The sequence below is a fragment of the Prosopis cineraria genome, unplaced genomic scaffold (genome assembly GCF_029017545.1).
Source record: "Prosopis cineraria cultivar Desert tree isolate PC_DT_omini unplaced genomic scaffold, ASM2901754v1 PC2, whole genome shotgun sequence".
NCBI classification, from domain to species: domain Eukaryota; kingdom Viridiplantae; phylum Streptophyta; class Magnoliopsida; order Fabales; family Fabaceae; genus Prosopis; species Prosopis cineraria.
In genome coordinates this window covers 47,493,962-47,511,941 of record NW_026555333.1, presented here as the reverse complement: position 1 = coordinate 47,511,941, position 17,980 = coordinate 47,493,962, and the positions used below count along the sequence as shown (strand labels likewise).

The 17,980-nt window shown below is 32.6% G+C and overlaps 4 protein-coding genes across 5 annotated transcripts; 2 read left to right on the top strand and 2 right to left on the bottom strand.

Moving 5' to 3' along the window:
- The first annotated feature begins 5,016 nt into the window (after positions 1 to 5,016).
- Positions 5,017 to 8,142, top strand: LOC129302272 (inactive protein RESTRICTED TEV MOVEMENT 2-like). 2 transcript variants are annotated; one of them, XM_054941036.1, is made up of 3 exons: positions 5,017 to 5,179; positions 6,382 to 7,241; positions 7,746 to 8,142. In XM_054941036.1, exons 1-2 carry the CDS (start codon positions 5,068 to 5,070, stop codon positions 7,221 to 7,223), a joined length of 954 nt encoding a protein of 317 aa, XP_054797011.1. In that variant the 5' UTR covers positions 5,017 to 5,067; the 3' UTR covers positions 7,224 to 7,241; positions 7,746 to 8,142. The 2 variants fall into 2 exon arrangements, with proteins under 2 accessions (XP_054797011.1, XP_054797010.1); XM_054941035.1 differs by lacking the exon at positions 7,746 to 8,142 and having other exon boundaries at positions 6,382 to 7,340.
- A 323-nt stretch (positions 8,143 to 8,465) lies between these two features.
- On the bottom strand, positions 8,466 to 11,180 carry LOC129302836 (double-stranded RNA-binding protein 1-like). The gene is made up of 4 exons (XM_054941702.1): positions 10,832 to 11,180; positions 10,162 to 10,397; positions 9,394 to 9,656; positions 8,466 to 8,985 (listed from the first exon to the last, which is right to left on the bottom strand). The coding sequence occupies exons 1-4, from the start codon at positions 11,070 to 11,072 to the stop codon at positions 8,466 to 8,468; spliced, it is 1,260 nt and encodes a 419-aa protein (XP_054797677.1). The 5' UTR covers positions 11,073 to 11,180.
- Positions 11,181 to 12,469: 1,289 nt separating this feature from the next.
- On the top strand, positions 12,470 to 15,355 carry LOC129298477 (choline-phosphate cytidylyltransferase 2-like). Its single transcript, XM_054936900.1, has 8 exons — positions 12,470 to 12,683; positions 13,068 to 13,181; positions 13,415 to 13,510; positions 13,667 to 13,709; positions 13,807 to 13,962; positions 14,128 to 14,208; positions 14,491 to 14,601; positions 14,725 to 15,355. The coding sequence occupies exons 1-8, from the start codon at positions 12,547 to 12,549 to the stop codon at positions 15,019 to 15,021; spliced, it is 1,035 nt and encodes a 344-aa protein (XP_054792875.1). The 5' UTR covers positions 12,470 to 12,546; the 3' UTR covers positions 15,022 to 15,355.
- An 853-nt stretch (positions 15,356 to 16,208) lies between these two features.
- LOC129303630 (NAD(P)H-dependent 6'-deoxychalcone synthase-like) lies at positions 16,209 to 17,633 on the bottom strand. The gene is made up of 2 exons (XM_054943064.1): positions 17,207 to 17,633; positions 16,209 to 17,046 (listed from the first exon to the last, which is right to left on the bottom strand). Exons 1-2 carry the CDS (start codon positions 17,527 to 17,529, stop codon positions 16,422 to 16,424), a joined length of 948 nt encoding a protein of 315 aa, XP_054799039.1. The 5' UTR covers positions 17,530 to 17,633; the 3' UTR covers positions 16,209 to 16,421.
- Positions 17,634 to 17,980: the final 347 nt, after the last annotated feature.

Below are 17,980 nucleotides of genomic sequence, written 5' to 3'. Positions count from 1 at the left end.
TTTTGCCTATTTACATTTGTTTACAATTGATATGCAACTATATAGGTTAGGTGAAACTATATAGTTTAAGGATGCCAAACATTTATATTGTTATGCATACACTTTACCGTATCATGGCTGCAATTGACTAATTTTTACAAAAAGTTTGGTTTCCATATTTAAAATTTAGGTTCAATGATGACTCTGTCTTAGTAGCCATTACGTGCATCATGGGTCTTCTATCATTAAAATTTAGGTTCAAATATTCATAATTAATTTTCAATATGTGTGTGTGTGAGAGATTTTCAATTATTTTAAAAATATATCAATTTTAATTTTCTTTTGTTATTATATATTCCATCCATTTAAAAATATAAAACATTTTTTTAGAGGTTGGATGTTAAAAAATGTAAGAAATTTTTGATCTTTTAAAGTATAATCATTGCCTTTTTTTTAAAAAGTATTCCTATTAAATAAATCACTTTATATTTATTTTAAGTTGAAACACCCTATTAAATAGGCATAAATAAGAAAAGATATGATTAATTTAAAGACATGTAACTACTTTATTGGGGGTAAGATTCAATTAAAAATACCTTACATTTTTCAATGGAGGGAGTATATAATTTCATTTTCATTGAGTATAAAAATAGAGTTATAGAATATATTGAGATTTTTAAACACGTCTACCTCTTTAAAATATTGATATGATTTTTTACTACTATCCATTATATTAAGTTTAGAAGACAACTTTTGAAGGAAAATAGAAATAAAAATTGAATTTTTATTAGTAAAGGGCTATGTAAAAAATAGGAAAAAGGGAGTCTGCTATTGATTAACAATGATGTATAAACTCTAACTTTATTTGATAAAAAAGTTTGTTGATCTAGGAAATGAGTTAACAAAAATCATATGCACTGCAAAACAAATTAACCATACCTTGAGTATTTCCACTATGTCTTCAAAAATGATAATGATAATTTTTTATGAAATTTCTTAGTCTCATCCTGTCCTATCCTAATTCCAAATAAGATGGGACGACTTTCTGAGCGAGATAGGATGGAACGCATGATGAAAATTTAAAAATTCTTTTTCATAATGGAACACAAAATAGGGTTGTTTCAATCCATCCCATAATCATTCCTACTATCCACTTAACTATTCATATCAATTAAATATCATAATTAACCTTGGCCTTTAATTTTTATTTTGCATATGAAATTGTGTTAAGAATGTTATCCCCAAAACCCCAATTGTCATCCAATTGTATGATATCTTTGTGCAAAATTTACTATTTAATGATTATTGGTGGCACCTTTTCCTCCCAACTCATTATTAATGTATTCAGTAGTATATAATTACATTTCTAAAATAGCGAATTTCAGGGACACCATTGATTATTCCTTCGTTGATTGGTCCTTTAATTTCTTTTTATTGATTTCTCCCTCAATTTGCAAGATTCCAAAAATAATCAACCATAATGCATGTATTAATTGATTTTAAATTATATCAATATTTTTAAGTAAATATTAATAAGATTAGACATAGATTTAAATTTTAATAAATTTAATGATTTTTTTGTGAATATAATGAAAATAAATTTTATTGATTTATCCTTATTTTACAAGGACAGAAAAATAATCAATACATAAAGAACAATCCTATTGATTTTAAGTTACATCAATATTTTTAAAAATAAATTTTGATAAGATTGGATCCAAATTTTTTACTAAGAAACTACACACACACATTTTAATGCATTGTTATATATATATATATATTCCTAAATATTAAGAAGACTCATATTATTATATTTCTATTATTTTTAATATGTAAATATATTGAAATAATATTGAAAATGTATTTTAATAATGATTTTAAAATTTTAAATCATATATTTTTTTTAAAAAAGATTAGGACAATAATTTTTTTTTTTTTGTTTAGGAAGGGACGTGACATTCCAACACTAAAAAAAGATAGAGTTAAAGAAATAGGCTAACTTACTAGTTGCTAGTTAGCTTGTGGCAAGGGACTAGAATTTTTTTACCTCATATTGCCAGAGGTGAGTTGGTGGGCCTACCTACTAGCCTGCCCTTTTTTGATTTCTTTATTTTTATTTTTTTAATTCATTTTTTTAAATAAATGAAATTTAATTTTTCTCTATAAATTAATCATCCAAATATTAATAAAATATTTTCTAAATCACAAAAACACTTTTTAAATTAATTTTATTCAATAAAATTATTTTTCTTGTTTTTAACTTGAACAATGTAGGATTTTTAAATAAAGTTAATCATTATTTATAAGGAAGACAGTGTTGGTTAAAAATATTATGCTAGTGACTTAAAAACATTTTATCATGTTAAAAAAAATATGGTTTTCATTCAAAGTTTCAAATAACAGTAATTTTCTCATTGTTATTATAATTTAGAAAATAGTAGATTGTATTAAAAAAATACATAGTGATTATTTATAAAAAGCGCATTTGAAAGAGGGAAGAAGGATAAGGTATTTAATTTTATGAATTTTGGGATAAGTGACAGAAGAAAGGAGGATTCGTGTGAGTAGATTGTAATTTAAAAAAATAAAGAAAAATGGGCCACCCTACAAGCTAGCAGGTTAGTCATGACGGGTTGAAAATGACCCACTTATAATTGAGCTCTTATTATACCCAACTTAATCTACCACTTTTTTGATGAGTTGACAAGCTCAACCCATATTACCAATTTTAAAAGAGGAAGCTTATTCTCAATTCAATCCTTATCTATTTTTATGATTGGATATGAATACAGTTGTCATAATCTCATTTCGTACTATCCACATCACTTTATATTAAGTAGGTATCATACTTAACTTTGACCTTTAATTTAAAAGGAAAAAAGTAAACATGATTACATTTTAATGTGTTTATATGTTATACTATAAATAGATTAGATAATGGTAAATGACAATTGATAATTTTTTTTATATGACTATTTGATTAGGTCATTTGAGCATTGTCAGGCCTAATTAAGGGTAACTCTCATAAAAAGTTTTCTACATTCATATAAATTTGAATTCAAAACTTGTACTTAAGTGGCAATATAACCCATTTCACTTGGACCAATTATTGACTAACTAACAAATTTTAATATCCCAATTATTTAATATATTTTCATAAAATTCATTATTTAATGATTATACGTATATAGAAAATATTGTACAATATCTAAATGTTTATTTAATATTAATTTATATAAAAATCAAGATGTACGGGCGTATTACTAGTTAAACTACTATTAAACAAGGGATTTAGATTCAGTGACTGCACTTAATACAGACATTGAATGCTTGTACCATCTGAATCATTAAAATTCAGATCAACGATTAGGATAAATTTACTCATTTATTAATATTAAATGGAGTATAAATTCATAACTATTGATCTGAATTTTAATGGTTGAGATGATACAGGTATTCAATGCCTGTATTAAGTACAATCACTGAATTCAAATCTATTAAAAAAGATAGCATCATCTAGAGATGAGGAATATGGCTTTGAGAGTTTAAAGAGCATTTAAGATTAAATGAAAAATCCAGCATCTTATATTTTATTTTTACTTAACTAAAATGGGTGCTTCATTTGGTAATAGAGAGGTAGCAAAGCTTCCCACTTTTGTCTCAACAGTCCAATTAAATGGACAATATTCAAGAAAAATCACAAATGGATGACACGTTATTTGCAAATAATGGACTTAGTTTCTTTTTTTAATATTTGCAAATTAGATAAAAAGTTCCTATAATTAAAATCAGAAAGACTATATGTTTATAATGATGGTGTTACATTTTTTAAAAAGTGACTTTTTTATGTAAAATAAAGTTTAGATAAATTTAGTTCAAAAACTCATCAAGGCGAGTGCATGCCTACAAACTCAAATAATACTTATAAAAGTATTTATAAATTGTCCGTCAATAAAATCTTTACATTGACAATGAAATTTAAACTCCTAACTTTATGAGTTATGGTCTAAATCATCACTAATTGGATCAAAAATAAAGTTCATTTTGAATGTTTGTGTGCAGTAGGAGGAAAAAACTTCTTACCCTCCTTTTTAATATCATAAGGCTTTTTCCCCCCTGAAATATCACATTTAAAGATACATATAAGATATGGTTAGTCTTTTGAGATGTAATTATAATATAAATTTTAAATTGAGAAAACTTGATAAATAAAAGTGAATAAATATGAAAAAAATGTATAATTTTACATGTTAATTACTAATAAATTATATTAATTAAAAATATCTTATAATATTGAATAGATGAGCACTTGATTTTAATTAAAAAAATAGGCACATGTCTAATTTAATTAACTTATTTTTTTAAGAAAAGATAGAAAAAAGAAGGATAGCACTGGCGGAGCCATGTTGATGTGACGGGAGCAAATGCACCCCCTCACATGAGGAAAATTACATATATAGTATGAAAAATTTATAATTTTATATCCTATATTTTTAGTATTTTAAACTCTTTAGACTCAATAAAAAATATTTGAGGGTCTCAAATTAAACTTTATATCAACATTCTCAACATATTTTTGGCAAAAAAAAATTTAATATATTTTGCCCAAATAAAATATGTATAATTTTATTTATGTTATTGTATTTTTTATCTAATGTAATTAAATTTAAAAATTAGAATATTTTTTTTAATTATTAATTTTTAAATTATATTGTTCTGCGTTTTCTGACTTAGGATCTTAGCTCCGTGAGGGATAGAAAAGGTAATGATTGATTTCATACGTAAAGTAGCATGGACATGCAAGAATTAATTGAGAAATTGAATGAGTATTGATTTGGCTTTTGTCAAAGGCCACCAGCAAGATGATGATGATGATGGTGTACATGTTAAGTATATTGTTTCTCCAATTAAGGCATATTGTTTTTCTTGCACCCTCAGATCTCAAGAGTTGTTTTGCACCAAAAGAAACACACTAAATTATATATATTCATTCTTTCAATCTGATCATTTCCACATCCATATATCAAACCAATCAAACCCTAAAAAGGAGGAGGAGGAAGAAGAAGAAGAAGAAGAAGAAGATAGTCCATGGATGCCAAGGCTGAATCAGGAGCATATAATGTTGTGTATGAAGATATTGAACCATTTTTTGAATGGCATTCAAACCATGATTCTCACGTCCTCGTTCTTTTGCTGCCAGGTACCTACAAATAATACATATGTTTTTTTTTTAATTATTTGTTACCTTTCTTTTTGGCTTACTAGAGTAAATTTTTTATAACAAATCTTGATTTTTGTCGGAATGAATTAAGTTGATATATTTAAAATTTATTTATCACATTATTATAATTATTTTTTCAGCATTTTCTATTTCTTTTCTTATTTTAGAAAATAAGAGTGTAATAAATATATTTCATTTTTCAAATTATTTTGTCTTATTATATTTTCTATTTTAATAAAAATTAATCATTTAATCCTTTTAATTTTAATTCAATTATCAAGTCTTATAGGTTTAACTCAATTACAATTCAGTTTTTATAATTTTAATAATTTAAAATATTAATCCTTTAATTTTTTCAAAATAACTTCCACACTTATAATTTTATTTTTCAAAACATATGAACCAATATGTTAATTAGTTAGAATTATAAAAATTACATTATACTATATCAAAATTATGATTAAAGTTCAAGAAAAAAATTAATTAAATCAAAATTAATAATAAGGATAAATCTAAAAAAATTAAGATAAAGTAATTAATTTTTCTTTTAATTTCTTTTTTTATACTAATTGATTCGCACTTTTATTCTTGAATTTTTCGTTAAGAACATCTAATATTTTAAATTATTTATTATAATAATTTCATCCTTAAAATAATTAAAATGTAACATATTTATTTTGAATATTAAATACATCAATGTTAAACATTAAAAATACTGATTAAGACTTAATTTTGATAAAAAAAAATCCAACCTACCATGACATATGGGTTCAAAAATATATTATATTTTAATTATTTTGAAGATAAAATTATTATATAATAAATAGTTTAAGGTGAAAGTTTGAAAATAAAAATATACTTTAATTCAAATTCAACTAGCATGATATGTGATATTTTTAATGAAATTTAAGTCACAAAATTTTTAATTCTCAAATGTTCAGGCATTTAATGTCAAGAATAAATATAGTATATTTAAATTATTTCGCACATCGAATGCTTCGGAGAATAGTCTAGGCCTAAAAATACATCTTTACTCTGGATTATTTACTAAACACGAGGACCCCAGAAAATCTTGAATTACTTTATGCGTTTAACATATTTTCTTTGAAACCAATTAAATTGACATTTGCTGATTTGGAAAAGCTTGAAGTTTGATCAAAATAATTTGAACACTTGAATAGGATTTAGAAGGGATCAATTGAAGATTCAAGTGACTTCGGCTCCGATCCTAAAGATAAGTGCTCAACGACAGATCGGCGGGAACAGATGGCGTCGTGTTTATAAAGAATTCTCAATTCCTTCTGATTGTAACTCAGACGAAATCGCCGCCAAGTTTGAAGCTGGCACTCTCAAGATCAATTTTCCCAGACTCATTTCTCCATCGTCTAAGTCCCCGGAAAGAGATGACGATGCTGAGAAAAATGGCGCTAAATTAGAGGATCCAGCAAAACTAAAGAGTGATGGTCAAGTCTCTGACGCAACCCAGAAAGTGGATGAACCAGCAAGAGATGATGATCTTACAAAGGAAAAGGGAAAAACTGATGATGGGGGTAGTGAGAAAAACACTGTTCGTCGTCAAGAGGATTTCACGAGTGCTGATGAAGTTTCTGGGAAAACCAAGCAGAAAGAAAAGGAAGCTGCAGCAGCAAGTGATGGTTTTGCAAAGGAAAAGGGAAAAATAAATAATGGGGTTCATGAGAAAAGTGTTGTTCATCAAGAGGGTCAAGAAAAAGCAAAGAGTGGTGATGAAGTTTCTGGGAAAACACCATCACGAAGAACCAATAATGTCCCGAGATTGAAGACTCGGCTTCTAGATTTCACTCTCAGTTTAAGGCCACCATCATCAGCTGCTGAACAGGAGGATTATTATAAGAAAGCAGTTGCTGATTTGGTGGCCAGGTTGAAGAAAATGAAGAATCTGATGAACTTGGTGGTTGCATTCTTGGTTGTGGCGTTTGTGCTATATGTTAAGAATGCATACAAGCCATCTCTTGAAGGATTATCAGAAGAACAAGAGTTGTGAACCCCTTCCTGATCATGCGTATGTATTTCATTTTCAACGTACACACAGCCAAACTCGTAGGCATACAAAAATGAATAAAACCAGTAAAAGAATAAGATGATTATTAAACAGCTTTAATTATTCAGCATTAAAAACTTTTGACAGTTGCATCTCAGCTCACTTTTACTTCTCTTCCCCAAATTTGTAACCTTAGACTTCCTCTTATTCTTATTATATGATACTTTCAATCATTTCACACATATTAAAAAAAATTATTTTTTTTTGATATCATAAAAAAGTGAGATATAGTTTCATTTTTACACTTGACTTTAAATAATAATACAACTACATTAAATACTTTTACGCTAATCAAAAAAGGGTAAAATTAAAAAAGTTGTTTAATTATTACAAAGTATCCTATATTTTAAATTAAAAATTATTTTTAAAATGTGTTTTATAAATAGAATTGGAAGGAACATTATATAAAATCAAGGAAGTGCAATCGGCTTCTTGTCTATAGTTTTAAATTTAATTGCTTTGCAGAAAGACATCGAAACAGAATCTTCCTTCCAGTGAGATGTGCCCAAATCGTTCATATACGGGAGATGAACCCGTTAGTGAAGGCCCAGTTTATGTCCTGAGATGTGAGACCAGAATCAGGATAACATGCAGAAAACATATTTACTTTTTGGCAGAAGGGAGGAAACCCCATGACCATGAGCAAAGCTCTGTCAATTTACTATTTTGCCTTCAAGCCTCCACACAGTCACACATATATCAGAAGGAGGAGAGCATTGAGGTTCTCTGTCACTTTGAATGGAGATGGACCTTACATTTATGACCTTGCATTGTTGAGCACATGGGTGTTCTAATGGTTCATCTCCCAAATATAACAAATATGTTTCTGCGCCTTTGTTTTTTATACTTGACTTGACCTCCTTAAAACCTAAAGACAAAATTTATTATAAGCGTGCTCAAACGTGATGTCTCTTCGGTAAGACCAAAGGCAATATATTGTGAAAATGACTCCTAAATTATTTACCAACAAATATCTATATATACTAAAATGCTTTAAAGTCTGTAAGAGTTGCACTCAGGGATACTTAACACCACTATTGTCCAAACAGAAAGAGAGTTAAAAAACCAACTGCGTCAACTCTAATAAATGGGAGTGAGGCCCTCCCAGGTAGTACTGGGGATTCTAATCCACAAACCGGTAGCTGAGTAGAAAATGGTCGCATAATGAGCTCTTGCCACCATTCATCAATTATCTTTTTCATCTGGGAATTCCAGACTCACAGCAATCCACCTGTTCTCCCTAATTGGCAGAAGAGTTATTCCCTCGGGGAGTGAAAGATCCGGGAAGCTTGTATAAACCCTGATTCTGTCATGAATCAGATAACTACTTGTTTCAGGAGTCTTTGCGTTGTTGAGCTCTGGAATCGAAAGGGCAGAGAGGTCAAGCTGTGAGGATTCTGGGGAGGATGGACACTCTTTCTCTGGGGATTCATGCACTGATTCAGAAGATGGTAAGCTCTTGATGCTCTTCATCATGTCTTCCTCAGATGGCTGTAGAAATGATGGATTGGAAATCTCATTGCTGACTTTAACCATACTGGGTAGCATCTCATCCAAGTTCTGTTCTTGAGCCTCTTCTGTTGAGACAGATTGCCATGCATGCAGCATGCATAAGCGGTTAGTGATATGCGACTGGCTGGAAAATGAAAGAAGAATCACAAATTCTCCGAGTATTAAATTTATCAGTGATGACGGGTAACCATTTCTTTAAAGAAACTATATCCCTAAGGCAACTGATATAAGAAATGTTGATACTAACAAGCTAGGAACTGCTATAGGATAAAATCTCTAAGGATCAAATGTCTTTATTGAACAGATCCAATGATCTGACCACAAAATCCACAATTTTTATAGAAAAACTGGAAGTTGGGGTTGTAAATTTCTTGTGCATCTGCTGTTAGTGCTGAACAATTTGGTATTGGAGGAATCTAAAGGATTTTGTAAGAGAACAAAGCATACGTCACATCATTATATGGAAGAATTGGACAAAAGAGTAAATGGCAAAGGGAAACAGAAGGCACATAAAATCCAAGTCCACAAAGATAGGAATCCAGTCAATCCGATTGTGATTTTGAGCATTAGATCTCAAAAGGGTTCTTATCTCATGCCTTACTGTAAAATAAAAGATATGCAACACTGAAGCAGAATCGACCTACTTTCTTTAAGCGCAGTGTAAGCAACCTTGGCAGCATCCTGTTCTGCCTGTTTCTTGGATTTCCTCGCCTCACCATGAAAGTCCTTACCTTCTACCTCTACAATAGAGATGAAAGTTGGCATGCGAACTGTGCCAGACTTTATGGTTTTATATGTTGGTATGCAAAAGCCTGCCCTCAGAGCTAACTCTTGCAGTAAATTCTTGTAGAGACCAGAGTCACCCTGGATAAGGATACAAATCCAGATTCAATCATAATGAACTTTGATTACAGATCAACCACCTAAACTTTTTGGACGTTCATATATTATTACTACAGGTAAATTAGTTAACCATGTAAAAAAAACAAAATTTATTTCGAATTGAACTTCTTACAATGGATTGCTATAAATCTATCAAGAGAGAATACTATTTTAAATTTCCATGCAGAAAAAGTTGTACACAAAGACATTTTTTGAAGGACAGTATATAGTCCCATGATCTTAGTTTGGCCTTTCTGCTTGACCTTCAAGCTATGCTTTATTTGTATTAATAATGATAGAAGTTTATTTATTCAATAAACGTATTGATGGCCTTACATTTGATTCCTTTTTCTCTAATACTTTGAAGCCCTCCAAAAAGTGACAATACTGTCCCCCAACATCTTACATCTATATAACTATTTGATGTTCACAAAGCACCCAAAATGAGTTTGATTAGAGCCATGGCAGAAATTATAACAATTCTTGCCTTCTGAGGGCTGTCAAGTGACAGCGACATCAAAGAAACCTTTTCAGCAGCCTGCTCTGCCTCCTTCGAAGTGCTGAAAATTGCTGGCCTCTCATAACGTTGATCATCAACTGAGCTTGTAGCGTTCATGCAAGGAATATGAGGGAGGCCGCTACTTTCAATGGTAAAAGCAGTTGAATCAAAACTTTTCCTTTGATCATAGTTCCGCAGCTGGCTTTTACGCAGTTGATTCAAATCTGTAAGAATGATTAGGTTGATACATATATATAAATGTTGAAATGGAAAATAATCGCTTAGAAACCGGGGGAAAGGCCAATGAAAATTTTAAAGCAGCCCTGCCAAAAACTTGGACGATCTAGAATGTGTTTTGAATAAAATGATCAATTCTGCTGGCTGTACAAGAATGTAAAAAATTACTTGGTTAATTTGCATACATGTTATTTAGTACTATATATGTAGAAGTGAGACCTCAAAAGTTAATGCCTTGAGAAACAGAAAGATACAATAATAACAGAGTAAACGAACTATACCAATCAAACAATTAGGAAACAAAAATATAATCAGAATTGAAAGTGAAATCCATACAAGAAATCAACAGAGGTTCCATTGCATCGCAAGAAGAAAATCTTCATTGCAGGGACGGCATTTGACTAAAAGATATAGGGAGTACCTGTAGCAGGTGAAGGCGATGGCGGATCAGAAGAAGTGAAATGGAGAAAAGCGAGCATGGCAGCTTCGTTTTGAGCAAGTTTGGAAGAAGAGCGGGGTACGAGAGAGTCAAAGGTAAGGCCATTGACAGAGACTGAAGCTTTGAAGCTAGGGATGTGATCAGGACCGTCTTTCATGGCGGAGTACCTGGGCAAAACCCACCGTTTCTGGTGGCAAAGCTCCTGCAGCTTCGTCTTGTACATTTTGATTGAGCTTTTTAACTAATTCACTCACAGTCACGGAACAAAACGGCACAACAGAACCCCACACACACAGTCTCTTCCTCACTCCGTATCTGTGAATTTATTGAGACTTCAGAGTGAAAGAGGCAACGAAGCGAACCTGAGAAAGAAAGAAAAATGCGAGTGTCAGGGAAATACTTTCCGCGTGAACGAGAAGGACAACTTCGTTTTCTTTGTACAATGGCCTACATGCATGCGTTTAAATGTTTTTTTTTTTTAAAAACAAAAAAACAAAATACAAAAACATATAAATATTTTTAATTAAAAAAATGCACACAAAACATAACTGTGTTGGAAGTAAATGAATCTCCTGAACTTATAAATCTTACTTTTCTTATAAGGCTTCTGCTGTTAGATTCGTGACTGTGTTTAATTTGGAGTAAAAGGGAAGGCTGATGGATCAGTGTGCATTGAAACGCGGAACAAACCGCTCTGAATCTCTCTCTATGTGTAAATGCAATGCAATTTTAGACGACTTTCTTATAAAAGGTAATCAAACCAACGGTGCTAAGAGCTAAAATGCTAAATAAACAATGAAATAAGGGAAGAATCACTGAATTAGTGATCGATGCAACACGAGATATCATTAGCTTTAAGCGTGTAATCAGAAATAGCAAGAACACAGACTTATTTGTATACTACATTTGCAAAATGCAAAAGCAAAAATTTCTTCCTTCCACAAGATAACTTTTACTTTTGACAAACAAATTTTTAAAACCAAAAGTGTTTTTAAAAATCAAACGTGTCCTAACAAATAGAAAGGAGTGGTGAAGAGTGAGGAAGTGTGTAGAAGAATAAAAAAGTCTCCCGAGTGAAGAAGTATATTATATTTTGAGTGTGTAATTTTTTTTTAATCTAGGTCCTTCTCATTTCTTTTGTGTTTTGCATATTTTCCATGAATAAATTCAATATATTATTTTAGTATAAATTTTTTTTTATATTATCCTGAAAGTGTCATCAATGATATTTTTTTTTAAATGAACTATTATTTGGGTATATTTTTAAGCTAGTAATAATTATAATTAATTAATTTTTATTTATTTTAAAAGATAAACGTGTAACGTGTTGGGAGAGAGGGGCATACACTAAATAAAAATGTAAATATTTCAATATTTTTTAAATATAAAGTTTGATATTTGAAAGTAAATTTTAAAAATATTAAAATACTAAATTCGCATCAAATAAATTTGAAAGATAAAAATGAACGGTGAGAAGAAAAGAAACAGAAAATGCATATGTTTCGGCCGAGAATATTTCTTTAGAAAAGGACTGTTTAAGACTAAAAGTGCGCTAGCGTACCGTTATATTTGAGCGATTCAAACGACGACACTTGCTAAAGGCTCGTGGCTGAAGAAGAACGATGCTAAATAAAACTTGAACAGGGGCGTGCCGATGGAGACGCACAAGAATGACATCGGTGTATGTGTGATTTGCTATGGCGACCGAGAAACCAATCGATTGCAATCCATCGTCTTCTCCTTCACAAGACCGTCCCGTTCGCGTGTACGCCGATGGCATCTACGACCTTTTCCACTTCGGCCATGCCCGTTCCCTCGAGCAAGCCAAGATATCGTACACATCTATCTTAAACGTGTAGCTTCAGTAATGAGCGCAAAACTATTGACACATCCTTCGTGAGAAAAGTTAATGATGAATTTTCTCATGTGATTGGTTAAAATTAAAATGATATTACTGGTATTCAGAGCAAGTCCAAGACAATATAAACAAATTAGAGATGAATTGATACAGTACTGATAATATATTTATTTAGATGGCTGAGAAAGTTGAAGTGCTTCTGAAAAGGGAATATTTTCTCCAAGATTAAGTAAAATTATCCTTATGATGTTCTTTTCGTCTTTAACTGTCAGTTCATGATTTTGCCAATAAATAAGTTCGGAATCATGAAATTCGTCTTCATTGTTTGGCTAACTCATGGATCTTTAACACAAATTTTAGGTTTCCAAATACCTACTTGCTTGTTGGATGTTGCAACGATGAAGTCACCCATAAATACAAGGGAAAAACTGTTATGACAGAGGCTGAACGTTATGAATCGCTTCGGCACTGCAAGTATGACACTTATGTCAACTTTCTAAACAGTTTTTTTTTTCTTTTGTTAAAAGACACTTTTTTTTACATTAATCATTGATGTATAGGATGTTTATTTGAATAAAGAGCTCTTTGGAAATATTTTTGGTGAGAATATTGCATTGTGGTTTAATTTTTGTTGTTTCCAATCATGCATGCAGAGTTATATATAGGAGTTATGACTTACCATAACTTTTAGAATTAACTTTGAGCAGGTGGGTGGATGAAGTCATTCCAGATGCACCATGGGTTATGACCCAAGAATTTATTGACAAGCACAAAATCGACTATGTGGCTCATGATGCTCTTCCGTAAGAAAATTCCCTGCCTATTCTCTTTAATTCTTATGCGTATATTGGATTTGCAATGATCATAATATTTAACTTTTATGTGCATTGGTGGATTAATGTTTGAAGCTTTTGAATGCATGGCATAATCTTTTGCACTTGCTGATGAATTGTTCACAGCTATGCTGATGTCAGTGGGGCTGGGAACGATGTTTATGAATATGTATGTGCAAGAAAAAGTTATTTCTGCCTTGTCTGTTTATTTTGATATAAGTTTCTGTTTACAGGTATAATTTATGTGAATCAATTTTTGTTTGCAGGTTAAATCCATCGGGAAATTTAAAGAAACAAAACGTACGGAGGGAATATCTACATCAGATATTATAATGAGAATTGTCAAAGATTATAACAACTATGTTTTGCGTAACTTGGATCGTGGGTACTCAAGGAAGGACCTCGGTGTGAGCTATGTGAAGGCATGGACGGGCATAATTTTTTTTGTCAAATGCTTATTTTGTTATTATTGTTGTATAAATGAATTGATTGTCCTTTTTTCTGGTAAAAAATTAATTATTTTTATTTAAATCATTCTCACATCTATTGAAGGATCTTAATTGTTGTGCTTGTGTTCATTTCAACAGGAAAAGCGATTGAGGGTGAATAGGAGGCTTAAGAACCTTCAAGAGAAAGTAAAGGAACAGCAAGAAAAAGTTGGTGAAAAGGTATATATATCAATTCAATCATTAACCCATGGCATCAAATCAACTAATGAGTTGAAATAGTACTTTAAAGCATGGTCATGTGGAATTAATGAGATGGAATGATTGTGAGATGAAAGGCAATAAGTAATAAATCTTATGCCTGCATGTGATGAAGATTACTGAAAACTGAGTACTCTGGATTTTGCCATCTATAGTGGTCTTCGAAATTGAGCATTATAGGAATCTCTGTAGCATGTTCAGCATTGCTGGACTGATATAAATACAAACTACAACGTCTTATAGATCCAAAGTGTTGCGAAGACTGCGACGATGCATAGATATGAGTGGTTGGAAGATGCTGATCGCTGGGTTGCTGGATTTCTGGAGAGGTTTGAAGAAGGTTGCTACAAGATGGTGAGTTAATTTACGCAAACAAAGAATGTTATGTTACTCTTGATATGCATGCGCAGGCTAAAGGGTAACCTTTCACTCCTTTTTCTTTTTCTTATTTTTTGTTATGAATTGGGTCCATATCAGGGCACAGCAATCAGGGATCAAATTCAAGAGAGGTTAAGTGGTCAACAACCACGGGACAGCTCACCTCTGCAGCAAAGTGGGAAAACTGATGATGAGGACGGTGAAGAGTGTTATTATGATGATTATGGTGAAGAGTTTTGTTTTGCTGATGATGGTGAAGAGTATTATTATGAAGGAGGGGATGACAGTGATGAAGAATATTTTGTTGAGAGTTGCTATACTAGCGATGAAGAATATTATGTTGAAAGTTGCGATGAAGAGTACCTTAATAACGTGAAAGACGAAAAAGAAAAGTAGGTTTACTGTGATGAAACTGTTGAATCCATGTCAAAATGTGCACTGATGGATGATGATGCAACATATTTTAACAGAGTAGTATTTAGTTATTATCATTTTATCCACAAGAAACTGAAGCATGTAAATTGTTGGTGGTATTTTTGTGCAGAATCATGGGTCAAGAGCATCTGCATTGAACTTGTGGTCGTGAGTACTCTCGTGGTTAGTGAGTTAGGATGGCGAAAATACCGCGGATTTTTGTCATAGATCACTTGATGTTGCTCATCAACATCTGAAGGGTCTGAATTTCTCTAGACTCAGCTTTTTATAAATATTATGTTGCTAGTTTTAAAGTAACTGCGTGTGTTGATCTTTTCTTTTTGTTTTCCCCTCTTTTAAAAATCATTACGGAAGGAGCTCGGATGGTTATATTTGTAGGTTTGTTAGCTAGGCTTCGAACTCTCATGTGCATTTGCCTCTGACCGTTAACAAATTGAAATTTCCACGCTTATAAGATCTTTCAAGCAATTTGTTATTATTAGGCTTCGAACTCTTTCTGTTCCATCGCAATTTCTATCTTTTAGAAACCAGTTGTGTTATCATGTTGTTTAATAATAGACCTTATTTCTTAGATTGCATTAAAGATAATGAGAAATCAAGTATTTTGAATTATAATGGCATAGTATTTTCAAGAATGCATCCCATTCTGCAGAGTTTGTATTATACTAGAGATTATGTAGGTTTCAATTTGAAATCGAAAAATTCAGAAGCATGTGCATCAATAAATCACGGAATCGAAATTAGCTTTCTCATTCTCATGGAATCTCTCAAAAATTTAAAGGATAAGGAAGTAGGATCCAAATTTCAATTTGTTGTGGAATCAGATCGTTCAAGCTCATAAATGAAAATAGTGCCTACTCCCTCTCATGTGCATTTGCCTCTGACCGTTAACTTAATCACACGCTTATAAATTTTCTACGTATCGCCACGCATTGGGTGGGTGGATTTGCTCCGGGCATGGAATCCAAATCCTGAAAGGGGCTGGAATGGACTTTGAAAGTTCTTATGAGAATAATAAATAAACTGTATGTAATATTCAAAGTTTACTATTTATATCTCAGATTTCCGAAACAACACAGCTTAAAATAAGCATGATTAGTGTGATAAACTGAACAAATTACCCACCCAGACCAGAAAGAAAGAATCGATAAACTGAAGATTGTGTGCGAGCGCGTGTATCATCACACATTGTCAAGATGAATATATGCATGATACACACAGAACCAATCACCCCAACCCACTGCAAAGAAGGGGGGGAAAAAAGGAAGAGATAAACTGAATGCAAAAATAATAGTGATCATTTTTATTTTTGGGTCCAGCATCGCGGACGACGTCCCGATAAATCAAATATTATTTGTTGTTTATATTTCGTCATCGTAGAGATCTGGAAGCTGGGGCTTGGTTGGTCCCTGGATCAAACGCTGCTGCTTTATTTGACTGATCTTGCGATGATCATCTTCAGTCAAGGACCAGTCGAAGATGTGGAGGTTCTGCTTCATTCTATCTTTGTTGTAGCTCTTTGGCACGAACGTCACTCCTTGCTCGCAGAGCCATCTCAGGCAAACCTGAGCGCTGGACTTGCCCCTCTCTTCTGCTATCTCCTTCACCACATCGCTCTCCATCGCCTCGTTCGGTCCCCTGCTCGCTCCCTTCCTCAGCGGCGAAAACGCCGTCATCACTATCCCTTTCTCCCTGCAGTATCCCAGAAGCTTCTTCTGCTGCCACGCCAGGTTCATCTCCACCTGATTCACTGCGGGAGGAATGGTGGCGAACGACAGCAGATCTTGGAGCTTCTTGACGGAGAAGTTGCTGACTCCGATGGCCCTGGCAAGGCCGAGTCTCTGGCACTCTTCGATGGCGGCCCACACGCCCTTCAAATCCAGAGGCACCACGTCTTCTGCCTCTATGGGGAACGCGAACTTGCCGGGCTTCGCAGCGATGGGCCAGTGAATCAGATACAGGTCCAAGTACTCCAGCTGAAGAGTCCTGCACCACATAACCACCAAACATGATCATCAACAGTCCAACTCTCGTAAACAAAATATTTCATTGAACCATTTAGGACACTGGTTAAGTAATTTATGATTCAACTTGTCCTGACCAGGTTTTCAATACTATAGTTAATAGAGTAATCCTGAATTCAGACCTGAGAGAGTTGTGGAGGGCAGGAAGAACGAGGTGAGGGTGGTTGTTGGTGCACCAGAGCTTGGAGGTGACGAAGAGGTGTTGTCGGGAGGGGACGAGGCCGAGCTGCAGAGCCTCTTTAATGGCTTCTCCGAGAGCAGCTTCAGAGCCATAAGCAGAGGCAGTATCGAAGTGGCGATAGCCCTGCCTTATGGCTTCGATGATGGCTTCCTTTGTGTCGGCCTTGCAGGTGAAGTCTGGTGCAGACCCCATTCCTATCACCGGCATCTTCACTTCCCCAGAGGACGATCCTAAAACCACTGAAGGAATCTCAGAAACTGCCATACTTAGCTGCTAAACCCTAAAAGTTTTATGAAGATGGCAGAAATTTGAAGGTAAGCTATGGCTCGCTAGTAAGCTTTATGCTTCTGGTGAGTAGTGTGGGTGAGAGAGTTCATGCATGTCCTTTTTATAGTTGGGCTCTTGCGATCGTCGCGTGTTGTGAAATACTGTCCTGGTTTGAAAAGTTGTTATTTTCTGTTTCATCGTAACTAGGTTGGTGGCCTTTGGAATTTAATATTACTTTCTATTTATTATAATATAAGACAGTTTTTAAAAATATTATTTAATCTAAGATATATAAGATATTTTTTAAAAAATATCATCTAATTTAAAATATAGGGTATTAGCCATTTTTTCAATTATACTTTTATTTTATTTATTATTTTTTAAAAAAATCATACATTAAAATATTAATTATTATTATTAAGGCTTTTATAAGTGTATAAATAAAAAA